This window comes from Tursiops truncatus, chromosome 1, assembly GCF_011762595.2.
Source record: "Tursiops truncatus isolate mTurTru1 chromosome 1, mTurTru1.mat.Y, whole genome shotgun sequence".
NCBI classification, from domain to species: domain Eukaryota; kingdom Metazoa; phylum Chordata; class Mammalia; order Artiodactyla; family Delphinidae; genus Tursiops; species Tursiops truncatus.
In genome coordinates this window covers 47,550,942-47,578,665 of record NC_047034.1, presented here as the reverse complement: position 1 = coordinate 47,578,665, position 27,724 = coordinate 47,550,942, and the positions used below count along the sequence as shown (strand labels likewise).

Genomic DNA, 27,724 nt, shown 5'->3' with positions numbered 1-27,724 from the left:
CCTTTCTAAAAAAGCATGCTCCCGGGAAGCAAGCTGGAAAGAGAATTACAGCCTAAGTTCCCATTCTCCCCCATCGGAATTACATGACCTGCATGAAGGGGGGAAGAGGGAGAGACAGGAGAAGTATTAGGCACTGTGAGAGCTGTCCATGCTAAGGGAATTCACCTCCCTTTACCAAGCCATCCATCGTTCTAAGAGATCAGTGATGTGTGATACCACAGGGAGGTGAGGGCAGAGAATACGTGAAGCAACAGAGAGGTTATATGGTGGCCCACTGCACAAAAATCTACTGGCGCTACATTCCCTGCTCATTCAACTTCGGGAAAACTTCTTGGTAGAACTGAGGAAGACTTGCAAGCTGTCTCTTTCTCAATAGCAGTTCCACATCAGAAGTGGTGAAGGACATCTCCCAAGACCCTTTCTGGAATGGCAAGGGTATGGGAGTCTTGTGAATCTCCTAGGCTGAGATGGACAGTGACACTGGTCTTATGCAAATGGAAGAAACAGCCAGCTCCATGGAGTGTGCCCCTTCTCTCAGAGGCCACCTATCATTGACAGTGCTAGAAACCTGGGATTCCACTGAGACCTCTCTCCTAAACCGTGAGGTCCCAGCACGCGGGACCGGCTATTACATTGTGATGGCAAATCACAGACGTAAGCCAGAGTCTTCTAGCTCTTCCTCACGAGAGCATAGGACAAGTTAGAGAGTCGAGAGTCCTAACTGAGGAGGGTGTGGAAGTGGTGGAAATTGCATTTGCATTATTTACAGATTAGCCCAGCATGGCATATCTGCCTTCTCAGTGGAAATGACCCAAGGCATTATGGAGGGCAAGTTGCTGACCCAGAGAAGGGTGACAGCGACAAGGTACTACCACTAACCAAAACACAAACATGGGTTAATGGAATAGAGTCCGAGCTCTGGTGGCTGGATCGTACTTTGGAATGGCCCTTCATCCCTTCCTCACTCCCGGGCTCCCAACCTAAATGCCACTGCTTTTGAACCCCTATGACATTTCACATTAGAATATGGTCTTGGCAGCAAGGGGAGGGGAAAGCCGGTGATCTCCAAGAGTCCCCATCTGAGGTCTAACTGAGCCGCCTCTGGCTCTGGGACAGCAAATCTAAGTACATTTTGGACCTCAGGAACCGGGGGTAAGAGTCTTTCTCCATGAGACTGTGTACTTTTCCCTGGGCTTGGTCAAAGCAAGTCAGGGACGGTTCCTGCATGTTCTTCCTTGTGGCTTCTCGGGTCTGGAAGTCTATGTTTACCTGGAGACACAAACAGAGAGCACGGTCACGGGCCCTCAAGGGCCAATTGTTATATTAATAATTATTAATAAACTGCTTTCCTGAAGGTCATCCCTTTTGATCCCAGGAAGAATCCTGTGAGGTCTGAAGACCAGATAGTCTTCATCCCAATTTATAGATAAAGATACTGAAGAAAAGGGATACTAAAAAGCTGGTCTAATTTACTCTGGAAAGTTAGTAACAGCCAAGGCAAAACCCCAAATTACTCAACTCTTAATCCATGGGTCTTTGCAATGTCAGGCAGAGTTAAACCAGAGACAAGCATGAATGTGGGTTCCCTAAAGTAGGCTTGCTCTTTTGTCCTTTCTCAGCTGCTAAGGAAACAAATACCCCAGGGAGAAAGGCTATGTTCAGAATGTACATCTCTGTTCCAACCGCATGTATAAGGAGCCTGCAGCTTTCTGACCACTGGCCAAAGACCTCCTGCATCCCAAGTCGAAGCATAACTGAAGAGTTTTAGGTATAGAATGCACCTAAACTCAGACAACAAATATTTGTCTCCTATAAAACTCTCCCAGGTAAAACTCTGTTTTACAACTCAGAATAGCAGTACATAGAAATTCATATTATTATTATAAGTAATTATAATAAATGATCATAAAATAATATAAATGACTATAATTACTCATTAATAAGCAGTGACAAATATTGAATAGGTGTTTGACTCCTAATACTCAGAGTGGTCTTGAAAGGTGATATTATAGCCTTTTACATTGGGGAAAATGTGATTCAGAAATACCAGGTAACTTGACCAAGATCACACAACGAGTAAGTAGTGGAGCTGATATTGGAACAAGATTCCAAAGTACATGCTCACTCCATCGAGTCATGCTGCGTTCCACTAGGAAAACTAACATGGGCTTACTGGCGTCTATCTTGCAGAATCCCTATAGAAACACAGTTCCTGCTGACACATGTTTAACTGACAGACAGCTAAAATACTCCCAATAGAGCTCCTTTTTATAGAATCCCTGGGCTCTGCACCTTAAAAGGGATCCCTTTTGTATCCAGAGCCATCAGAGCAGTGAGGTTCATTTCAGAAGAAAGTCCCCATCAAACCTGGCTCAAACCCCAGCAAGGAGAGAGAGCAATGGATGGAGGTCTGACAAGACCCCACCGCCAACACACCTCCCGCGGAGCCTGCACATCCACAAACTCTTCAAAGATCCTATGGGCCTTGGAGACAAGTTTTGCAGTTGACCTGGTCTTCTTGAACTCCTCACAGGCCAACCAGAACTCCAGGTTCTCTTCACTGAACTCCGTCTTCAGGAAGGCGCGGAACGCAGCCACCCCATCTGTGGACGTGGAGGGAAGTGGAAAGGAAGGGAAATAGGAAGAGGCTTAAGTCCAAGAACTGTAGAAGAAAGAAAGGTAGTCATAACACAAGAGTGGCCCTGGGCTTCCCTGGTGGCGCAGTGGTTGAGAGTCCGCCTGCCGATGCAGCGGACACGGGTTCGTGCCCCGGTCTGGGAGGACCCCACATGCCGCGGAGCGGCTGGGCCCGTGAGCCATGGCCGCTGAGCCTGCGCGTCCGGAGCCTGTGCTCCGCAACGGGAGAGGCCACAGCAGTGAGAGGCCGGCGTACCGCAAAAAAAACAAAGGAGTGGCCCTGATTGTCCAGCCCTCACTGCTCTCCTCCACATCCTCTTGAAGACTCCATTCTCTTAAACACACAGGTACCGTCAGAGGCAAGCCATGCTTCTCATTCAAGGATCATAGTGATATTCTGGAGAAATGTTTAGGAAGCCATAGGAATAATGACTATGGGAAGGCCTGGTCGCTTCTAATCAGCCCTCGGTGGTGACTGCCTGTCCCCTAATGCAGAGTTGGCTGTCCCCTGGGTCTACTGGTGAGCCTGTGTTTCTAATGAGGCCAAAGTAATATACGTAATCCATTCCCTGCACCAATGCAAGTCAACCAACCTGAAAAAACAATCTGTCACAAGACAAACTGATGGGGGGTGGGGGGGAGTGAATGCCTCAGGGCAAATCTTTCACTATTATCAGAAAAATGTCTGAAAGTAAACACCCACTGAAATGCAGTCTGTAAAACCATTGGGTTATATGGAAGGGGTTCTCAGCCTCTTTTAAAAAACTTTTGAGGCCCCATAGTTTAATGATTAATTCCGTGGATGCTTTATTTTAAAAGATCTTGCCTATCAAATTATACATTTTAATTAAGATGAATTATAATTTTTCTACTAAATGAGTTAATGATTAACATAGCCTTGCATTTTTCTTAATCAATGTCACGCATACTGCCAAACAGAGCTTCCAATCGGAATAAGATGAGCAGTGTTATCACATAGATTTGGAAAGGGAAACAACATTCATTGATAGCCTATGTATTCAGCTGATGTTTTTATTTTAAAATAGTTTTGATAAATTATCTTAACCTTTAACGCATGCTCCTCAAATCAACTAAGAGCTCTAGCTTTCTACCAACTGTCCTCAGAGGAAGGACAGATACAGCCTAAAATAAAGGAGTGACTGCATTGGTTAAAAGTGACTCTGGCTGGGGGCTTCCCTGGTGGTGCAGTAGTTTAAAATCCACCTGCCAATGCAGGGGATACGGGTTCGAGCCCTGGTCCGGGAAGATCCCACAACCCGCGGAGCAACTAAGCTGGTGCACCATAACTACTCAGCCTGCGCTCTAGAGCCCACGAGCCACAACTACTGAGCCCACGTGCCACAACTACTGAAGCCCGCGCACCTAGAGCCCGTGCTCCGCAACAAGAGAAGCCACGACAATGAGAAGCCCATGCGCGGCAACGAAGACCCAATGCAGCCAAAAATAATAAATAAATAAAATTAATTAATTAAAAAAAAGACTCTGGTTATAATGTTTTATTTCTTTTCTAAAATTTACTAGAAGGACAATATGTTAACAGTTCTTAATTCTGGGTGATGGACTCCCCTGAGCATCGAAGGTCCATCCATAGGTGCTAGGCCCGGGCACTGTCCAACATCATTCCATGGATTGATGGTGCCATGTGGTTGACATATTTAACTGTTTGTTTTTACTTTTCTGAAACATTTTTATTTCTCCTAATTAAAAAGTCATTGTTTATCTTTCCAAATAGACATCGTAATGCCCACACTAGAACCATAGTTATAAAAGTCAAGACTTTTAATTGTAAGAGCCAGGAACTTGGGAGAGAAAAGGGTGTTGATGAAAATCCCAAAGCTAAACGTTAAATCACAAAGAAATCTAAGTTTGGAGGCCTGAGCTTAAAGTGTTTAACAAAAGTAGGGGTGGCCATGAAATCTATCACTCCAGCCAGGACATTTCTGGGAGTCAAGGGGGCCACTTCTGTTAATTACACATGGACAACAGACATAAACCATGACCACCATAGGCAAAAATCAGGACACATGGTCACCTTAACAGTAAGACAAGGAGTCTGGAGAAAGCAGAATATGATATAAGGTTGTTTCCCATCAGGCAGGTTGGAAATAAAATTGTCCCTGTGCCAGGCAGGAGGAGAGTAACACAGTTCAGACTCATACGAAAGGTCTGCTCAGTGCCCCACTGCCCCTCCTTCCTGCACTGGGTTCAAAACACTGAGAGGAGGGCACAGAAGTCCAAGATAAATTAAGAATCAAAGTGAGTGTGAAGCAGTGGCGTGGCACTAATTAGGCAGAGAGATGTTCTGAAAAGCATTCATTCAATTCAACAAATTTTTTTTTTTTTTTTTTTTTTTTGCGGTACGCGGGCCTCTCACCGTTGTGGTGGCCTCTCCCGTTGCGGAGCACAGGCTCCGGACGCGCAGGCCCAGCGGCCATGGCTCACGAGCCCAGCCGCTCCGCGGCACGTGGGATCCTCCCAGACCGGGGCACGAACCCGTGTCCCCTGCATCGGCAGGCGGACTCTCAACCACCGCGCCACCAGGGAAGCCCTCAACAATTTTTTTTAAAAAAATACTACTCATGAACAAAGTACTGTTCAAAATCTTGGGATACATCAGAAAACAAATCATAAAATCGCTGTCCATAAAATCCCTCGTGGGTGCTCTTTTTGCCATGTCTTGTCTCCTCCAAGTTCTCATAGAGGAGCTCTAGAAGTTTCCTCAGGCTCTAAAAGAACAGGGGTTTGAGAGCTAGCATGCCCGTCAGAGGCTACAGGCAGAGGTGGGAGAGAAAACCACCTGCAGCTGCGGAAGCCTCTGAGGAGACTCCGTGCCCGGGAGAGCCAAGGGACATGGGCGGGTCTGCTTCCGCAAGGTGGCCTCGGAGCAATGACCAATCCACAGGTGACAAGAGCCAGGGACACAATCCATGACACAGGGAGGACACAGGCCAGAGGCCCTCCCCTGCTGCCTTCCCGCTGCTGTCAGGGTGTGGGAAGGAAAAGGTGCGGGGCTGGGGGAACCCTAAAACACTATGCGTTTATCTAAAGGGGCAAATGTAAAGTGACTCAGAAGAGGGACTCTGAAGAGTCTGTTGTTTTTCAACCAGATGAGACTAAATTCTTTGAATTGAAAACTTCGTTTGCTGTTTGTGTTAGATTTTGTTGTGCTTTCCGTCAGGCAAAAATGGGTGCTTGTGAGCAAGCTGAAATGGAGAACATTACCTCTCTGCCTTCCTCGATGCTATTACTGAGGGTCGCCCTGCTAGGGAAACTGCGTGGCCTCACCCTACCCAAGGTACAGACATTATCTCCTTGCATCAGATCTCAGCTTTGATGGGTCTTCGTGTGGATTAAAGGAGATAACACCTTCAGAGTATCCTCAGGAACGTTGCTTTACTTCTTCCCACTTTATAGATGAGGAAAACATGCTTAGAGAAGTGGATTGGCTGAGTTCACGCAAGTAATAATATGCAGCATTTAAAAACGTAAGATAGGGCTTCCCTGGTGGCGCAGTGGTTGAGAGTCCGCCTGCCGATGCAGGGGACACGGGTTCGTGCCCCGGTCCGGGAAGATCCCACGTGCCGCAGAGCGGCTAGGCCCATGAGCCATGGCCGCTGAGCCTGCGCGTCCGGAGCCTGTGCTCCGCAACGGGAGAGGCCACAGCAGTGAGAGGCCCGCGTACCGCAAAAAACAAACAAACAAACAAAAAAAACCAAAAGATAGCCTAACTACCAATCCAACACAGCAGTAAGGCCATCTCCACTCATTCATTCATTCACCCATTATGTGACCCAGGCATTCTGCTAGGAGCCCGGGCAGAAGGCACAGGCACAACTAAGTGCTCACAGAACTTTCAGTAAAAGAGCAATTTGAGCCAAGATAACATAATTACGGTAATTATGGTATAGATGATAAGTGATATGCTAGGGAAAGCGTAGGTGGCTGTGAAAGTACCCGGGGTGGGGCGCCTGAGCCAGAGCTGAGGAGGAGAGGGAAGTCTTATAGGAGGAAGAAGCTTCTAGGCTGAGATGTGAAGCTGAGGAGAAGGAAGCTAAGTGAAAAAGGAAGGGAAAGAGGAAGAAGAGACTTGCAGAAAGCTGGAACCACAGGCACGGAGGCCTACAATTAAGAAAGGTTTATTTGAGTAACCAGAAATAGTTTAGTAAGACTAGTGTTTAATAATAATAATAATAATGCTAAAATTATTGAGCCTACCTGTAGGATAGACATACACCAAGAGGCCTGTGAAAGAGCCAGAGACAGAGGGATAACACAACATTCCAAAAGGCCAGGGAAGGGAACATTTCAGGTAGGAAGTGGCCACTGTGTCCAGCGCTACCCAGAGGTCACAAGATAGATACGGTCTGAGAAGCGATGGTCTTTAGACTTGGCGACAAGGTTCCGCAACCACTGGCAAGAACAGTCTTCGTGGTGTGATGAGAGCCCTAGTCATATTGTGGTAAGTATAGTGGGGAATGAGGGGGGAAGATGTTGAAACAATGAATTCAGATGCCTCTTGCAAGAAGGGGAGTAGAGAGATCAGACAGCACAGCTGGAGGGAAACAAGAAGTCAGGAAAATGGTCTGGGGTGTGTGTGTGTGTGTGTGTGTGTGTGTGTGTGTGTGTGTGTGTGTGTGTCGTGGGGTTTTTGTAAGATAGCCTTGGGTATGATTAAACGTTGATCTGGCCAGAAAAGACTTGTTGAGCTGGAGGAGTTGAAGTTAACGAAAAGAAAGTTTCATTGATAATATGTTGCCTCCAGGAAGGTAGGAGAAATAGGCCTGAGAACAGCATTGTGATGGAGAAAAAGAGGAAAGGCTGCGTGTGGATGCAGGAAAGTTTCTCGTGTGGGTGCAGGATGTTGAAGGAGTTCCCATCTGATATTAGCTGGAGAAAGTGGTAGGAAAGGGAAATGATACAGTTTTTATTTCTTTCTTTAGCATCTGGGGCAGGGAGTTTTATTTATTTACTATATGCCATGATTTTTGCTGGAGATTTTACAAACAGCAGCTCAATTTATTTTCACAGCAACTCTGATCCATAGATAGCACAAATGATCCACTCTCATTTTCCACAGGAAGAAACTAAAACTTACGAAGTCAGATAAATTTTCCAGTCCACAGCTAGCAAGAACAGCCAAGTTTCCCTACTGTCCATATGACTCTGAAGCAAGATCTTTCCAGGTGTGTTTGCAAGCAGAAGGGAAAGAGCAAGGGAAGAGAGTAATTAAAGGGGCAAAAGAACAGTATCTGTTAAAGGCAGATTCTAAAGAAGGAAAGGGTCCAAGAAGAAGTGGATGAACTTGACTTCCTGAAAGTCAAAAGTAGAGAAAGAGGGCTTCCCCGGTGGTGCAGTGGTTGACAGTCCGCCTGCCGATGCAGGGGACACGGGTTCGTGCCCCGGTCCAGGAGGATCCCACATGCCGCGGAGCGGCTGGGCCCGTGAGCCATGGCCACTGAGCCTGCGTGTCCGGAGCCTGTGCTCCACAACAGGAGAGGCCACAACAGTGAGAGGCCCGCGTACCGCCAAAAAAAAAAAAAGTAGAGAAAGAGAGGGGGGCGGATGGCAATAGAGAGAAATGGTCCAGGAAGGGACATATTTGAGATGTGTCATGGTTGAACAGCTTTGATCTTCTTTATTAATTTGGGATGAAGGCCCTGCAGGTGGTCTGCCTCCACGTGCCAGATGTTGGAGATACGGTAGAATCAAATCATATAAAGTCACCACCTCACAGAACTTGCAAGCTAGTCTAGTGTAACAGACATTAAGCAATCATTTAAAATAATTAATTGAATAATTACAAATGTAGTATGTACTGTGGTGGGGACACCTATGAGAGTGAAAAGAGTCTGGGAACAGCTACTCTGGAAAAAAGAATAGGACCCTGGTAGGAAGTAGGCAAACCATTATGAAGACCTAGATTTCAGTTCCTGGAGAGTGTTACGATGCACCAGGAAAGGAGCAAGACCTTTTAGCTTTGGGGTGTGCCCGTCATTCAAAGACAGGAGCATAGGGACTTCCCTGCTGGCACAGTGGTTAAGAATCTGCCTGCCAGTGCAGGTGACACGGGTTCAATCCCCGGTCCAGGAAGATCCCACATGCTGCGGAGCAACTAAGCCCATGTGCCACAACTATTGAGCCTGCACTCTAGAGCCCGCGAGCCACAACTACTGAGCCCGCGTGCCACAACTACTGAAGCCCGCGCACCTAGAGGCTGTGTTCCGAAACAAGAGAAGCCACTGCAATGAGAAGCCCACGCAGTGCAATGAAGAGTAGCCCCCGCTCACCGCAACTAGAGAAAGCCCATGCGCAGCAATGAAGACCCAATACAGCCAAAAATAAATAAATTAAAAAAAAAAAAAAAAGACAGGAGCATCAGCTCCAGGCTGGCAAATGGAACCTGGAGAGCAGGAAGGCACCAGCAGTTGGGACACTAAAAAAGGAAGAGGCCAAGCTGGAGGTAAAGAAAAGTTGAAGTTAGAGAAGGCATTTTTAAAATAACCACTGCAAATAGGTATTGAGCACTCACTTGGGGCCAGGTGCAGCACCAAATGCATTGTGAACCTCGTGGCAAATCTACAGCATAGGTCCTGATAGTTTCACCATTTCGCAGTAGAGAAAAATGAAACTTAGAGAAGTTAAATAGCTTGCCAATGGTCACACAGTTAGCAAGTAGCAAGGATGCCAAGCTGCAGAGCCAGCATTCTTTTTTTTTTTTACATCTTTATTGGAGTATAATTGCTTTACAATGGTGTGTTCATTTCTGCTTTATAACAAAGTGAATCAGTTATACATATACATATATTCCCATATCTCTTCCCTCTTGCGTCTTCCTCCCTCCCACCCTCCTTATCCCACCCCTCTAGGTGGTCACAAAGCACCAAGCTGATCTCCCTGTGCTATGCGGCTGCTTCCCACTAGCTATCTATTTTACGTTTGGTAGTGTATATATGTCCATGCCTCTCTCTCGCTTTGTCACAGCTTACCCTTCCCCCTCCCCATATCCTCAAGTCCATTCTCTAGTAGGTCTGTGTCTTTATTCCTGTCTTACCCCTAGGTTCTTCAGGACATTTTTTTTTTCTTAAATTCCATATATATGTGTTAGCATACGGTATTTGTCTTTCTCTTTCTGACTTACTTCACTCTGTATGACAGACTCTAGGTCTTATCCACCTCACTACAAATAGCTCAATTTCATTTCTTTTTATGGCTGAGTAATATTCCATTGTATATATGTGCCACATCTTCTTTATCCATTCATCCAATGACGGACACTTAGGTTGTTTCCATCTCCAGGCTATTGTAAATAGAGCTGCAATGAACATTTTGGTACATGACTGTTTGAATTATGGTTTTCTCAGGGTATATGCCCAGTAGTGGGATTAGAGCCAGCATTCTTATGTGAGACAGTGGTCCACTCTCCAGCTCTGCACAACGGTGGGGCCCGAGGGACGCCTGCGCCGGTGATGACTGGAGAGCAGGGGAGGGAGAGCCATTGCACAGCACGAGACAAGGAGGCCTCAAGCAACAACACAATAGTGACGACATTTCCAGGAATGAGGGCGACAGATGAGTTGGGGAGGAAATGAAAAAAGTCACCGAGGGAGGCAGAGGAGTATCGGAGAGTAGAACAACATAGAGAGAAGAATGGGCATGGGCAGTAGCACCCAACTGAATTACAGCAGCTCAGACTGACTCAGTGGGGATGCAGATTTGGAGTAAAATGTGTGGTGAGCTCAGACTCAGATTGCAATTGTCTGGCAGCTCCGTTGAGGCAGCCTACTGACCCTGCCCATCCCGCCTGGGATGGGAGCACCACTGTCTCACCCAGAAGCACCAGTTCTGATCACAGGCAGGCTGCCCATAATTAGCACATTCAACCTCACTGAGTCTCAGCATCGTCATCTGGAAAGTGAAGGTGGTGGCTCTCATGAACTCTCCCAGGTAGGGTCAGCGCTCTGCTCTGTGCCCCCATCACAACCTTGATGTGTCTGCATCACACACAGCCCTCAGACGATGGTTTTCCATCCTCTTTCTCACATTATACATCAAGGACTTACCCCAGGCCAAGTTCTATGGTATCCAATCTACATATCAACTCACGTAACCCTTACACCAACCCTATTATCAAGGCAGAGGCTCTGGAGTCAGACAGCCTGCGTTTGAATCCTGTGTGACCTGGGGAAAACACCTTAACATCTCAAAGCCCGAGGCTTTCTCACCTTGGAGAGTTTAAGTGAAACGTCTGTGGTCCCTTAGACAGTAAGGGGCGGGAGGTGGACTTACACACACATCTACGCGACTTCAGAGCCCACTCTGCCTGTCTCTCCTCTGGTGACCATTGGCAGACCCCACGTTATCGCTTCCTCTAAAGGAGGGGTGGGCAATAACCCCAAATCAGACAGTATGCTGAAAGTACGCCACAGCAGGGCAAACACACCATTGGGCTCACAGAGCTGGAGATTCTCCGGCAGGACGACACCTGCCATCACCTCCTCTGTGGCGACAATGGAGGCCGTTAGGTACCACTCAACCTGGAATCTGTCTGAACTCTCTTCTTTTCCGCAGCTCTGATACCCACCCTACGTGTCCCTCCCAGGATGCAGGGGGCACCTCAGAGAGCAGACAGGCATACTCCCCCACCCTGGCCCGGGGACACTCTAACAGAGCACAGCTGAGTGACCTTGTAAAGGTGCCTCCGGTCACCGGCAGCCTTGATCCAAATTGTGTTTGCCTGCATTTCCAGGGCGGGTTTCAGAGGGAGTGGGAGGGCAAACAAAGCAAAATGTAGCACTTGAAATTTACCAGGATTTCAAGGGAAGAGCTTGAGGAGAGATGAGGAAGGAGGGGAGAAAGGCCTAGGAGGGTCTGGACCCAAGAAGCAGCATCGCAGCAAAGACACACTGAAAACCTCATGGAGGCCTGCGCAGACCATGGGGATCACAGCCCTCCTCCTCTGCTTGCCCTCCCCTCTCAGCCCCTCCCCCAACCTTTCATATTTCCAGGGCCGGCTCTGAGCAACGCAGGGTGGAGGGTCACTGTGCAAAGAGAAACTTCATCCCGGAACAATGGAAGTGAGATGGGGTGGGAGTCCCCCTCCACCGCCCCATGGCTGCAGGAGCCCCTCCCCTGCCCCAGAGCAGATGGCCGCAGCGGGCCTCTGTGTACAGACCACTTGTCCCCAACCTGGCCCAACTTTCCTGCTCATGTGACCTAGCAAAGGAATTGTATGAGGCTCCAGCAGGATTCCTTCTTCCCATCTACATCTTTTCCGCCCCCTTCTATCACCTCCCACCTCCTCCCAGCAAGCCTTTTGTCTGGTCCTCTCCCTAATCTCCTCAGCATCTTTCCCCGCTCTTCTCCCTTTTCTTCTGTCCTCTGTCCCTTTTCACTCCTCCTTCCATTTTTCCCCTTCTGTCCACCAGGACCCTCTCCTTCCCCTCTGCTTGTCCATAAACTGCAGTTGGTTACAATGCAGGATGCCGGTTCATCTCTGAAAGGCTCATGAGCATTTACTGGCATCTCTCAGAGTCAGCTGCTTTGTTAGCTGTGCTTCCTTTGCCCACACCTGCCAGGCACCATCCACCCCTCCCTTACCCACTCACCCCCCTGGGGTATCCCAGACTCAGATCCCTCCCCAGTACTCAGAGAAGTAGAGACCCCCCTCCACCACCCCCACAGATTCCAGGCTGCTGGAGAGTGATTTCTCTCTGACCCCTGAAGCCATTCTGCCTGGGACTGTGTCCTGGCTCTGTGTGACCTTGAGCAAGATGCTTAAGCTCTCTGTGCCTCAGTTCTCTCCTCTGTGAAATGCAGATGCTAACAGTACTTCCCCCATGGGGCCGTGGGGATGAGGTGAGTTAATACACGTAAACAGCATGCAGAGCCTGACACTAAGACAGGGATTGCTCCACATGTGTTTGTGATCATTACTCCTGTACTTTGCTGGCTTAAGGAATCTTTGGACAGAACATAACCTGCCTAATACCAAAACACGACCCTGGTAACTTAAAGATGATGGGTGAGAAACCGTTCAGGAGAATGAGAGAGAAACAGGAGGATCTGCCTTTTTTTTCTTTCATTTCATTTCATTTTTATTTCACTTTGGCTTTCTCTGCGTGACCTTCTAAGTCAAGACACTAAGGACATCAGACATTTTTGAGATTAGTGTCTATTGAGTCGCAGGAAAGGAAAGGATGGTGTCCAGAATTCCTGGAACACTGGACAGAACTTTGGCAACCTCCCGAGCATGCACTGCATCTGCAAGAGCACTCCCGTGGCCGCACACGCTGCCTGCTGCCGGCATCCTCCCTCTAGTGCTTTGATGCAGGGTGCTTACATAAGAAAAGGAACTGGGTCACTATGAATGAGCCGTGCGGCTGGTGCAGCAGGGAGGGTGGCTTAGGTAACAGTTCAAGGTCCAGGAGCCCTGATTTAGCTGGCACTGGGGGTGGGCTTGAGCCTAGTTCAGTTCCCAGGCTTGGAAAAAAAGAAAAGATCACAAGAATGATATATACATATATATTTTTTTTTAGCTTTCTGTTTGCGAAAGTGTAGTCCCAAAGACCACAGTCCTCTTGTTGCGTCCCTGATCAATTGGGAAAAAATAAGCTGGTTAATGGATCCAAGGTCAGACGAAGGAGAGGAGAGGAAAACACATTCATGAAATCTAGGATACATATACTAATGATGAAGTCAAAACCTCTTTGATTCGAAACTAAGCTCACTAATTTGAAATTTGTGATGAGAATAGCACCAGGATCAAAGGCTTTCTTTTATGTTATCTATAAAATGAAGGTTTTTAAGCAAATAACTGGGGCTAAGAAGATTTAGGTAGGAAGATTATTTAGAGAACAAACTATTTCCAGTTACTGACATTTACTGGCAAGCAATTAGTATGCTAATTGTACTTCAGTCTTGTGATTCGCGTAATTTTCTTCAATGATCTCTACTTTGTTAGTATATATATCACAAGATGATAGATTATGATAGTAGTAGGACTTGGTTGCTAGACTCTTTGAGTCAGAAAACACATGGGACATCCTATGATCCAGCCCTCCATGGAACACAAGGAAATGGTGAGGCCCTGGGGTGGCATGGCTTTTTCTTCCTAGGACGTGGTCACAGAAGAAGAAGGAGAGCCTGGGTCTTACAACTCCTAGTCCAATGTTCCTTCTTATTTTATCAAGCAGAAACTGAGTCAAGTAACAGAAAAAACGTGGTCGAGCCTGTATCTGCAACTATTATAAGAAATTGGCAAGGGATTTTTTATTAAAGGGGTGACAAAGGAGATGTGCTCCAAATAGGGTGAAAGTTTAGCATTCACAAATGACTCCTTTAAAACAAGAGAAGTATTATCAAATCCCATGTACACCAGTCCAGAGCCTAAAAGATTTCAAAAATTGAGTGTTTAGGAATGTTTTTCTGGTTGGTTTGATATAACAACACTGCAGGGACTCTCAAAGAGGAAACATATCAGATTCACCTACTGGGCTTTTAAAAACTACATCCCAGATGGATCCTCTCACATACATTGAGGGGAAGTTGGGACAGTATGAAGAAGGGATGCCAAAACCTCATGTGGCAAAGGGGGTGAGGTATTATGAAATTGGAATAAGCCCACTGGTGATGCTAACGTGAACCCCACCCTACCCCCAGAGTTGAACCTCAAGCTGCCTATGGGATCAAGAAGCTGACACCATCTCTAGCATGTAGGCGTCATGAAATGCATGTGTTCTCAATGAATTTAATGTTGGCTTATAATAAAAATAATAAGAATATTTACCCTTCATGGAGCCCCACACCATGTACCAGTCACCATGCCTAGCATTTCACAACCCTAGTCACATTTAATTGTCACAACAAATCTACAAGGTAAGTCTAAGCATTCCCTTTTACAGATGAGGAATGTGAGGTTTATAGCGTTTACATAATTTACCAAAGGTCACAGCTGGTAAGCAAGAGAATGCGTGTCCAAATGCTTTCATTCAAACCTTCTTCAACAAGCTTTTTTTTTTGCGGTACGTGGGCCTCTCACTGTTGTGGCCTCTCCCGTTGCGGAGCACAGGCTCCGGACACACAGGCTCAGCGTCCATGGCTCACGGGCCCAGCCGCTCTGCGGCATGTGGGATCTTCCCGGACCAGGGCACGAACCCATGTCCCCTGCATCGGCAGGCGGACTCTCAACCACTGCGCCACCAGGGAAGCCCTTCAACAAGCTTTTAATAGCTGCCTTACATATTCTTGTCACTTCTTCTATAAAGGCTAAATGCATCCATGTTCCTGGGTGCAAATAAAAATTATAGCAATATAGAGAGGGTGGCAAGGAGGAGAAGTTTCTTTTCTATCCATCTCTAATTTGAGTATCTCTTTCTAACTTCTATCCTCACTTTATCCAGAAAGCACACCTGCCATATTTGTTTAATTACTGTGAACACTCTCCACCACGCCTGCTACGTGTGGACTCTGCAATATATGGACGATGTCCCGTTAAAGGGATGCGTTGCCTGAGAACTTTGGAGAATGGCAGTACAGTCTTGAGTGTGTTTCTTCGAAAGCACAGACCACCTGCCCCGCCAGGAGGCTCCAGGTTCATAGTTTCCCATACTTGTGTTTTAGAGCAGTGTTTCTCAAGCTTCAGTGCATGTCAACATTACTGGGGGGCTTGAGCAAAAACTGACTGCTGGTCCCCACTCCCAGAGATTCTGATTCAGTAGGTACGAGATGGGACCCAAGAATTTCCATTTCTCACAGGCTCCCATCGGCTGCTCAGCTCCTGGTGCTGCCTTCCTTGGATCCCACTTTGAGTAACACTGTCCTAGAACCTTTCGGCTTGCAGAGGGATGTGAGGAGAGCTGTGTGACAGGTGGAAATCTGTTTATTAAACGGTACATTCTAGAGCTGAAGACCATTTGCATGAACAAGTGAGGAATTTCATGAGCTGATAATTTTAGTGTTGGCTTGTGTGGGGTTTTCTGCTTGGTTGCTATGTGCCCAGGTCACTTCATTCTATTTTTCTATAGCTCAATCATTTTCCCAAAGGGGCTAATTTTTTTAAAACTAAAAGCTTCTTTACTGCTCTCTTTTGCTCAGAGATGAATACTAACTCTGCAAATGTAAAACAGCTTTCAATTACACTATTCCATGAACCTAGCCTTCCCTTGGCCTGGCGGGGACAGGTCAGCCTGGACCCTCCATGCGCTGCAAACAATGAAACAAAGCTAAGGACCACATGGGGGCCCAGGGTGAAGGGCTCTGTCATCCCGGTGGGGGATCAGGCTGAAAGAAAGAGGGAAGAAACCCTGTCTACACCTTCACCTGAAAACTGGAATGAATTTCAACTTTTACGTCAAGAAAAAAAAAGGGGGGGGGGGAAGGGGCAGAGGGAAGGAGGGAGAATTGATTCAGAGCTAAGGACTGAACGTCCTACTAAAAGCTGGACAAATAACAAGCACATGCCTGAACCTCATGAGGAATAAAAGCAGAAGACGCAAAATTTTGTGCTCTCCAGCAACCTGTCAGAAAAGATTTCCCACAAGCTGGGAGGCTTCATTCTCCCGAGTATGAACTGCAGAGGTGGGCGCACGCACACATGCCCTTGGGGACAGACTAGGTACACACACACAGACAGCAAGTCTATAATTGTCACTGGATGAACAGGAGAAAGATGCCAAATTAACACACATTAGAAATCCCTCCCTATCTAATGAAGCCATCAGCACTTTCAATTTCATTTGTTGGTTAAAAAAAAAAAAAGAGCACTCAGCAAGTGGTTCTCTCCCAGACCTCCACGGGGCGTCTTTAGCTCTGCGCTGCACTTGTAAGCAAGTGTAATTGGAAATAAAATTCCTCCCCAAATATTTACGTTCCAGATTTTTTTATTCCAAAAAATAGTAAAAGTTGCTTTCTTTTTTTCCTGAGATTTGAACCCGTGAGGTGCATCCCTGCCCAGTGGGATCCTGCCAAGGAGAGGAGAAAGCTTCATAACACAGGTACCTTCGCCTCTCATCTGGTTGCTCAAGCCGTTTCAGCTCTCAAGCAGTTTTACATAACCCTGCAGGCAGCATGGACTCAAACCACCTGCCGTAGGTGACTAGTGACTGCCAATCCTGGTGGTTGCTACAGATAGCATCCTAGAACAATAGGGCAGAACTCAATCCAGCCCCCTGGATCCAGATCCTTCACTGTAGAGATGAGGAAACAGATTTTCCAAGACACTGAAGGATTCCATCAGGGCTGCCCAGCTATTTAGCAGCAGAGCTGGGTCAAAATCGAGAGGTCTGACTACCAGTCAGCATTCTTAATTCTGCAGAAGTGCACTCCCTGATTAAATGGAACAATGCTCTAAACCAAAAGCAGCCCTTCTGCTCAGGATCGGTGAGGACTTCTAACATCGACAAGGTGGCATTTAAGAGGAACACTGAATGTCAGGATTCTATTTGAAATCTTGAGGTCCCCTAGTCTTAGCATGTGGCCTTATTTCTTGTGTTATCTGTATCTATGTCTGTTTTCTCAGAAACCTGCATTCTCCACCAGGGAAGGACTGTCTGGTTCATCTTGGGGCCCCTCTCCCATCAGCTGCTTAGCATAGATTTTGTCCGTGATGAAGACTCAGGACACCATTTTTAGAGTAAATAAGTGCCCTAAACATCCAGGCAGAGCAGGATGGCAGAGATGCTCTGTAAACTGAGAATGGGAACAAGAACAATTATCTGAATTTTCCAAAATAGAAAACTCAGGGAGGACAGCTGCCTGGAGAATTACCAGTGAGTGGGCTCTAGACTAACACGTTTTTCCATAGCCCAGTCGTTCAGTCATTCTCCTTTCTTTTAGGACACTTTGTTGTTTTAATTGAAAGCCCTGCACACCTCTGATACTGCTGTCCCTCGTAAGAGACCAGCACACGTGTAATCCCTTTGGAAAAGCTCAATCAGCCCCAACTGAGTCACAGTACTAACCCAAATTAATTAGACTTGCAGAAAGTTGTCAACACTCTTGGAGGTAGGCTGGGCTCTGGCCCTCCACAGCTTCTCGGGAACTTTGCAATACTGCCAGAGACCCCTGAATAAAAGCCCCTTGCTTCTCAAAGACATTCACTCCGTTGGCTTTTTATTTCCATACTAAACAGAAATAAAAACGAACATCAGACTCCAAGAAGGAGCACAGAACTTCAAAGTTCAAAAAGCTTATTTCTGTACTGCTTTTTTTTTTTACAAAGAAGCAAAGCAATCTGGTGTTGGCTTGTAACACCCCTTAGTGGAATCCCCAGCTCAGAAAATTGTGATTGCATTCCTGGAAACCCAAAGCACCCCTGATAGAAGCAGAACCAAGTGTCTTTAGCTCTAAAAGTCATTGAGTCAAACAAATACAGTTAAACCTCTAAATCACCGGTCTTGCCACTGCAGCAATCCAAACATACCGTAAGCTTCCATCCACTAATTTTACCATCATAAACTCTGTCTATAGAGGCTTCACGTTAATCGTTGGCAGCGAAACTTGCAATTTTATTCTCAAGCCACAGTTATTTTTCATTTGAGAAATACAAGCAACATTTCTGAAAAATTCCACCATATTCTTACAAAACACCTTTGCATAGAGAACTCAAAATCATCTAAAGTTGTCCTCTCATGAAGATTCTCACACCCAGGTGACAGGTAGCACACAGGTATTTCCATCCCCATTTAAGAATGAGGAAACGGCCTCAGTGACTTAAACTGAGTCAATCATGAGGCTGAAATAGAAATCAAACTTCAAGATGACCTTGAATCAAATCCAGCCAGAAAAGAAGGTGTAACTTGATAGTGACACTTATTTAGCCTAATGTGATTCCAGAAAATAAGTCAGAATCGCCCCATAAAAAACAACTATCAAATCCTAAGTACGATCGTACACATTCCTTTACCTCGGCAGATTCACCACAGAAGTTTGCTGTTTGGGGGTCTAGCCATATGTCATATGTGTTGTATCTCTTCTGCTTTATTTTCTTTCCTAAGTGTAATCCATAGAACACGAAAATGACTATTTGTCTCACAAAATCACTTGCTACAATATGTGCTTATTCTTAAATTTTGCATTTCGTTTTAAAATCTAGTCAAAAGCATTCGTTAATTAGTACTAGGATGAGGGGCATAGTAAGAGGGGACTGCTCATCCAGATGAAAGCAAAATCACTTCTGAAGACATTTTCTGAAGACTGAGGGACTCCATCAGGCCATCAACTATCTGGTAGCCGAGCTGGGTCAAAATCGAGAACACAAGCGTGAGTACCAGCCAATGCCCTTCACTTTGCTGTATCAAAACGATGTCCCCCAAGTAAGTGGAAACAATGCTCCAAACTAAAAGAAGCCCTTCTGCTCCCAGATCAATCAGGACTTCTAATATTAGCAAGACGAATTTATGGGGAACACTGAATGTCTGTGTAAAACCTTCTTTTCTCTTCAAAACGCACTTCCTTACTCCTATTCTCCCACTCCCATGTTTTTCATGCCACTAGGATGTAAAGCCCAATGAACTCGGACTTGCTTATGATAAGAAAAAAGCAAGAGCTGAAGAGTCTGGCCGCCATCAAAATGCCCTTCCCACGCTGCAAAAGGCACAACTCTTTTTGCCTTTGTGGGAAACAGAAGGCATACAAGGTGAGGAAAGGGGAAAATGGAAGAGGAGGGATAGCAGAAGTGTGTACAATCAAACTCGTACCCGGTCGGAAGCTGAGGGGTATAGTACAGCTGGGGTAGTAAACCCCCCAAATAAGGAGGGACAAGAAAACTCAAAACTCTGCCAGCTCAAGTCAATAACAAAACGCACAGAATATTCATTTGACTGATGAGTAACCTGAGGCTCTCCAGTGACTTGGGGGGAGGTCATCTCAGTTTATAAAACAAGCTTTGGATGGAATCTAGACTGTCATTCCCATCGAGCACATCACTGCAACCCCCTAAGCCAGATTCTTTCCTGTTAAAGTTGCTGAGAATGTAAAGGCTCCTTGGGACCATCCTTTCAGCTCAGAAAACAAAATAAAGGCCCTCTTCCCACTGCATTTAAATTATGTTTTCTTGTCTGTGGGCCCTCTAGCCAGGAGGCTCTGTGAGGTCAGAGACTGGAGCTGTCTTGGACACCAGGCACAGTACCTGGATCATGGCAGGTATTTGGTGCCTCTTTTACAAAATGAATGATTTGCCGAGACATGATGAAACCTGAATTCTACTCACACTTATGGGAGAGAAGCACATCAAAGGAATCTGCCCACCTCGTAGCTTCTTCCGTGGATAGTCTCCTAGGAAAGAAGAAACGTCTGTCTTGAATATTTCTGGAACGACCTCCTCTCCTTCAGCCACCACTGAGATTTGCTCAGGAGAATAAATCAAAACAATGGAGGGCAAATGAAGATCGTACCTGGATTCCTACAATTCTGTCACTATAAATGTATATGTTCTTAAGTAGCTGATGGAAAAATCTCAGGATTGGGATTCTGTAAGTTTAATATGTTGGCTTTCAGTCTAAAAAGCAAAACTAAGAAAGTGTATCATTTAAAGATGTCACCGTATGGGGAATTCCCTGGCAATCCGGTGGCTGAGACTTTGCGCTTTCACTGCTGAGGGCCCAGGTTCAATTCCTGGTCCGGGATCTAAGATCCCACAAGCCAAAAAAAAAAAAAAAAAAAAAAAAAATCTAAAAAAATAAAAATAAAGATGTTGCTGTAAACCAACTATACGTCTAGTTAATTAATGAATTAATTAACATGTCACAGTAACAATGGAAAGAAACTGGACTTAGAAAAAGTTAGGCTGAGCTCCTGACTCCACCTCTTACTGTCACCTTAGTTTCCTCACATCTGTAATGGGAATAACGGCACCCATCACAGAGCCCCGGGAGGGTTAAATGAGGTACCATCTGTGACATCATTTAACACAGTATAGGCACTGAATCCAGATTCTCTGAACCTAAGCAGAATGTTAGAGTAGATTTGAGTAATTTGTTTCCAAACTGAGAAACTCAGATTGACAACTCAATAGAACCAAGAAGTATCCTACACTGCAGCTTTGTAAGGGAGCTGCATGGTATGGTTTTCTTAGGAGAAAAAGGAGGGTCCCTATTCTGAGATCGTTAAGCCATACACTTCGAAAAGGAATATAACATTTTTTCATTCATGTTCAGAGATATAAAAGGAGCTGCCAGGAGGCAGGAACTTCTTGTCACTCGGCTCATCTGTTCAGCCATCTACCAGAGAAGACGAGGCTGTACAGTCCCACAGTGGGCATCCCATGGTCGGCACCCCGGGAATGCTGTGTGGCCGTATTACTCACTTTAGAGCACGGTTAGGTTTGTCGGGAAGAATAGCTGTGAAATCACTACACGAGTCGGACTTGTGAGACAGGCATCCCAGTCGAGTCCTCATCCCTTTGTTCCTGCAAGAAGCACAGGGGCAGAAGGATGGGGAACTGTCATAATACTAACTGTCAGCCCCATAAAGCGCCCCTGGGGTTGCTGTGGCAGGAGCCAGCACTGCCCCCCCCCCTCCTTCCCCAGGTGGCCCCTGAAGATCTCATAAACCAGAGGAGAAACACCTAGAGGATCAAGGGCAATACTCACTCCCCATCTTGACTACCGGAATAGTAATAGGTCCCCTACCCCTGGAGGCTTAATGCTTTTTAAAGCTGACATGCAAGTTGATGGTAAGTCAATGAAGGTCATTAGCTTGGAAGAATTTCTAAATTAGGATTCTCTGTGGGGAAAGGAAATACAGCGATGACATAATAACAATCCACATTTTGCTCTCCCACTAGGAGGGCAAAGTAGCAGTAGCAGCAGCAGTAAATCCTGATTACAGAGCCCCAGTGGTACCCATATGGAGAGCAGAGGGATGACTGCATGATACAGGGATGCATGTCATAGAATCTCAGAGCACAGACAAAGTATGGGGCTTCAGGGCAGGTCAGTTCTACCTCAGGCCCTTCCCACCGATCCCACAAACCTGAGGATATACAGGAATGGCTACAGACCGGTGAGGACTGATGCCTACGGGTGGGGAGAGGCTGTGGGTCCAATCAGCAATCAAGAACCAGGGTGCCCCTTGTCAGCACCTTCACCTAACTAAGCTCTCACACACCTACTTATATTTTGGTTGATCTCGATCAACATATTTAAAATTGTAACATGCATGCTTAAATTTCTCATACTTTTTATTTTCCTAAGGACCAGACACTTAGTAGTTATTTGTTGTGGCAGATCCAATGAGAAAGTATGCTAATGTCTCTTTCTGACTCTCCATATTAGGCCACTTTTACCTTTCACCGAGATTGGCAAACTACAGCCCTGCAAGATACATGTTTGTGTAAATAAAGTTTTATTGGAATGCAACACCCCATTTGTTTATATATTGTCTAAAGCTGTTTTTGAACACAAGGGCAGAGTTGGGTGGTTGCAACACACACTGTACGGCCCATGAAGTCAAAAATATTTACTCCCTGGCTCTTGACAGAATAAGTTTACTGACCCCTGGCCTTTAACCATGGCAACTCCTCGGATGGAGGGTAAAGCTAAGAGGGAGGGGTCTGGGATGATCAGGACTTAAGAGTGACTGATAACAGGGGCCTGCCACATGCACACTGGTAACAGTTTGCCATGGAAATTATCCTAGAAGATGTCATTCTCTTTGTTGAAAGGAAGTTCTTCCAGCCTGGCTTTCCCTTCCTCATTTTCTCAAATCCTGGACCTGAGCAGAGATGTTAGATCCAATTCAAGCTTTTTCTTTTACTTCAAATGGGTTTTCATCCCTGACCCTGGGAATTGTTCACAGAAATCTTATCCAACAAATGTCTACGGGGATGGTATTACATTTGGCGGGGATGGACGACACTTGGACTCCACAGTCCATCTCTGAGGAGTCTTTTAAGGCCAGAACATTCAAGTTTTCAGAAATATCTCCTCTTCTGCACAATCTGTGCCCCTACCGCTCATCTCAGCCAGGTGCTTTGTGAAGCCATCGACTTCCTGGCATTTCAAAATATTGGCTACAGCCATTCTCCCTTCCTCGACAGTGAGCATCTCACGTCCACTCACTGTTACAAATCACGGGGGGCCCCAGCACTAGGCTATTGGAGCAACTGATTAAGGGCCCTTGAGTCATCACATTCCATGAATTCAAGTGCAGGTCCTGCCCAGGCTGCACCACAGGCCAGAACCGACTTAGAGTGAGTCGGTTCATCCCTTGGTGCCTCAGAAACATCAATCATTGAAGAGTCAGGTCGATGCCCCTAAAGATCAACTAAGAGGATTTCAAAAAACGGCACATCCATGCAAGCCATTTAACAAGGTTTAGCAGGGATCAGGGTAAAGTGTGCTACTTGTTACCAAGACAGCAGTAAGTCTCCCAGATAGTTTGCAAAAATCTTCCACAAAATATTCTTTGGGGCAAAATAATTCTATTTTCCATCTTGTCTGAGACTTAACCTTTTAGATAGGCCTGAAATAATAGGAGCAGAAGCAAGAGTCAAAGGTTAAGGTCACTTAAGAAAAAGACTAGACTTGCCCTCATCTTTCTTCTCTACCCCGGAAACTCAGAGACCCCTAAATGGCTCAATGCACACTCATGCACAGTCCCACCCCATAAGTTCCGGCAGAGTACGGGAGGGCCTTGCAGATGCTGCTTGCAAGGCCCCAACTTTGCAAGGAGCACCCGGGGAAGGACAGCGCCGTCCACACAGGAGGCCTGGGGGACGGACGCCAGTGGCCCACCCACGGCATTAGGAGGCTTGGAGCAGGCTCAGACAGCAGGGGAGGTGGGAAGGCGGAGGAAGAGGAAAGTGGCAGAGACGAGAAGAGAGGTTAGCATCAGTTACCTGCGTGGCATCAGTAAAGCGGCCATACAGGCACCCGCTTACGGTTAACCCTCTGGCTGGTGTGCAGGGACGTCAGGGCGGGAGGTAAGACTGCGGGGCACAGGGATTTACCCTTCCACGTCCTCTCACCTAAAATCAAAGAATCTGCTGTAAGAGCGGGCCCCCTCTCTTATCTGACTGCACTACAAGTCCTCGCAGGTGACTTTCTGCCAACGGAATACCTCCCCCGCCCACACACACACACCCCCGTTCCCCACGAATGTCTGCTGGTCCTGAGCAAGGGTGACCAACCGGGGGTGAACAAGGACCAGTTGTTGGGTGGCTTCACATTGCTGCCTGTTGGTCAGGAGGTCCTGCTTCCCCAGCCACTGGCCATCAGCGTAAAGTGGGACACGAGCCCCCGGGGAGGAAAGCACAGGCGTGGCAAGCCAAAAATTACAGTTCTCTGTGTCTTACTCGAGTGGGACCCAAGTGACCAGCCAGCCCTGGGTGGGGGCGGAGTGGTCAGCACTTGCTCCAGAATCCTTTGATTGGCTGCTTCTCACCTCCCTCCAAGGGAACGTGTCCCAGAGGTGGGAGTGCCGGTGCCTGGGGAGGGCGTGAGCGGGAGGAAGGTTGGAAGAACTCCAAGGGAGGCTTGTCACGCACTGTCACCACTCAGGTTTGCTCCTTTGCGGGGATCACAGGCACAGGCTGAAGAAATGAATATGCAAGTCACTCTTTCCTGCCCATATGGAGGCTGCCTGATCTTCCACATTCTGCAGACTGGCCTGTTCCCGACCCGAAGCAGGAAGGGCATCGGGGAAAGGGGGTCTTGAGGTGGAGGCCTGATAGACTAATAATCTGTCTCTCCTGAGGGTCCCATTCTCAGAGCATCAAACCCTTTGTTCCCACAGAAGAAACTGATAGGAAGAAACACATGAGGAGAGCAGCCCATCAATAAAGGGTTCCCCTGGGGAACCGTGACACCAAACATAGAATCTATTTTAAAAGAAACTTAATTTAGATAGATCAGGTTCCCACATGATCTATGCAGGTGACATTATTTTGATATTACCTAGAACATTTCACAAATACTTTTGAAGAAAACCTCCTCTAATAATACTATAATCAATCAAATTAAAAGATTGCTTTGTTAAAACTGGGAAAAAAAAATTAGTTAGACTTCGTGTAAAGGCTCATCTCTGGGAGACCGAGCCAGGGCTGTGTTCCCTGACAGCGAGGACATTTCCTCAATCTTCGTCCTAACCGTGCATACACCTGCTTGCCCAGAAGTCGGGAAATCAAAGCCCTTTACAGCTGTAAGGGTCTCTAGAAATCATTGTTTGGGGTACCTTAGCCTCGTTTTCTCTGACCTGTGGGATATAGCCCCAGAGGAGGGGGAAGCCTCCTCTATTACCTTGGGGCTCAGCAGAACCAGGGGCTACCACCCACATTCACAGCAGGCAAGGTCACCTGGGGCAGTTATCACCTGGTCTCCTGTCACTGCCTTGTCGCTTTTCCCATCCCACTGCTAGTCCGCGCTGGCTTCCCAGAGCTGCTGAGATGTCTGCCTCTCTCTCTTCCAAACCCAGCACTGGCCATCAATGCCCCTCAGCCCTTCCACCACCCCTTATATTAACTTAGAGTCGATTAAGTAAGAATCTGCAAGATACTCTGACCCCACCTTTCTCATTCATCCCAGCACCTAGGGGCTCTTATCCCATTTGGCCCTCGACTTCTAGGGGACAGAGTTCGGGGTTACTCAGAGCCCAGGAAGGCAGAGGGCATGCTGGCACCATGCTACCTGTGCCCTAATAAGTGGGCATCAAGTTACAGGTGACTCTGGGGCCGACAGGATGGGACATATTGGAAAGCGAGGATACGCAAGGGAAAAAAAATGGTTAAAAGCAAAGAGCAAAGATTGATAAAGAGGGGAAGAGAAACTAAGAGCCTCAGCGGGAAGAAAGCAATCAATATGCATGGAGAGACAGGTTAATTAAATATGGATAATGCAATCAGCCCACACGGGCACCCGGAGAGGAAAGAGAGAAGCCAAAGCAACACTCACCGTCTTTGACCAGTCCTCATGGCCTGCGGGTCTTTGCCAACGGGATAGTCAGAAAGGTTGCGGGTAAGGAGCTCTGGGGAAAGAGTAGATCTTTCTCTTAGCAATCAAATCCTTGGCGGGTGAAGGGCATGTGTGCATGAACACAGAGGCACACTTGCACACGCACACACACACGCACACAAACACACATATTCACATTGCATACGTGCACAGCACACCTCCCACCACTTGAGCCGGGCAGCAAGCGGCCCCACCGAAAGCTCTTCTCTCTGCTTGTCACATTCGGTAAATACTGAAGCAGCCTACACCCAGCGGGCGGCGGCTCAGCTCCCAGGCACAGTCTGCACGCCCATCCTCATTGGCAGGATACAGGAGGTGCCCCTGAGCAGAGCTCGCCTGGCACTCCTCCCGCACTTTCGTCTTCAGCCTCACTAAGTGCTTCCCTGCTCCTCTGGCCGTAGCTCAGCAGCTCAGGGGGAAGTCCCCACAGCCCAGAGCTGCCCTCCTCTGCACCCAGAGGCTGCCCAGGGGGCAACGAAGCCAGAGGTATTAACTCTTTCCCGCCACCAGTACGCTGAACATCAAGGGTCCAGGGGGCCTCTTCTCATAAGCTCTGCTGCCGGCTGAAGGCTGGCTGCTGCTCAGGGAGCAGGGAGGATAAAGATCTTGCCTCAGACAGCTGCTGACAGCAGAAGCCAAGCCGAATCAGATCTCCTAATGAACCAGGAGGAGGGGGCTGTCTTGTTGGGTGTGACGTGATGTGATAAATGCAGACAGCAAGAAAGCCACGGGGCAGGTCACACATACAGATTCCACCCCCTTCCTCCCCATGTCTATTGTGCTGCGCTACCGAGCCAGACCACACAGCCCTGAAATTACCCCGCTCTGCCACATCTCAGCTGTCCCTCTCACTCTGCAGTGGCACTCCTCTCCCAGCCCGGCCCGCTCCCCAGCACCCACCACACCACTCCTCACTTCTTAATGAGAAATCTCCACCTCTCCAGACACATGTATTTCCACATCGATGCTCCTGCCTCTCACCTGGGTTTCCCTACAATGCAAATGCACCTCTCTCCCTCATCCATCACCTAGCAACTTCCCCCTACCTGCATTTGTTACGGAATGAGACTTTTCCCTTTGTTCTGCCCAATCTGCACGTTATCTCTATTTTTCTGTCTTCTGTAGTTTTTTCTTCCAAATCACCTTACCCACATGGATCTTCACACTGCCCGGTTCAGTTCCAGAAGGAGGACTCTCTCTTCCTGCTTGCCCTAGTACAGTGGTTCTCCAAGTGTGGTCCCTGGACCGGCAGCGTCAGCCTCACCCGGGAATGTGTTAGAAATGTAAAGTCTCAGGCCCCACCCCCAGACCTACAGAATTGGAAACTCTGGGGATGGGTTCAGCCTTCCGGGTGATCCCAATGCATGCTAAAGTTTACAAACCGCTGCCCTGCGATAAAGCTTACCTACCTTCTCCCCATTCCGCTGTGGGTCTCTAAGACACAGCCTCTTGCTCCCGCCCAGGACCTAGCTCCAAAGGTACCTAGACTTTGCGGCAAATCATTTCTGAAACCCAGAAGGCAGCATTTGCTAAAGGCAGCAGACATCTCTATGGAAAGTGATGCTTTTCTAATAAAGATACTAGATTCCATTTGTTGAACCTTTTACAATGTAGAAAGCATTGTCATGTATTGTCACTGGACAGCCCCATGCCATAGTCAGAGAGAGTATTATTATCCCTGTGTCACAGATCAGAGAACTGAGGGTAGAAAAGGTGACCTGCCTTTTTCAAAGTGACACAACACGTCAGAGGCAGCTCAAGGACCAGAATTTGTTTTCTTATGACTCTTAGAGCAGAGCTTTTCCTACTATGTCACACCTGGACCCAGTCTTTCCTGGCAGACCTATTGGTGCATAGCCTGTACTCTCACAGTGCGCTCATTCTGCTGCAAGCGCACATTGCCTGAAGACAGGAGGAAATAAAAATTCTGATGCTGCCTCTACAGTCACTCATTGTCTCTCTCTGAAAATGTCCACGGTGCCCCTCTGTTAGGCAAAAGGAGCTTAGCGTTATAAAAGGAGATGCGAAAGAAATGTTTTCCATTCCTCAGAATTCCTGTCTTGAACGCTGAGGTTAGCTGGGGTTTAGAATTACAGCATAAAGAGACTCCTTCACTTCTG

The 27,724-nt window shown here is 47.1% G+C and overlaps 1 protein-coding gene across 1 annotated transcript; it reads right to left on the bottom strand.

Moving 5' to 3' along the window:
* Nucleotides 1-23,520, bottom strand: RGS8 (regulator of G protein signaling 8). Its single transcript, XM_004320688.4, has 5 exons — nt 23,495-23,520; nt 20,960-21,061; nt 19,865-19,929; nt 2,437-2,603; nt 1-1,269 (listed from the first exon to the last, which is right to left on the bottom strand). Exons 1-5 carry the CDS (start codon nt 23,518-23,520, stop codon nt 1,087-1,089), a joined length of 543 nt encoding a protein of 180 aa, XP_004320736.1. The 3' UTR covers nt 1-1,086.
* Nucleotides 23,521-27,724: the final 4,204 nt, after the last annotated feature.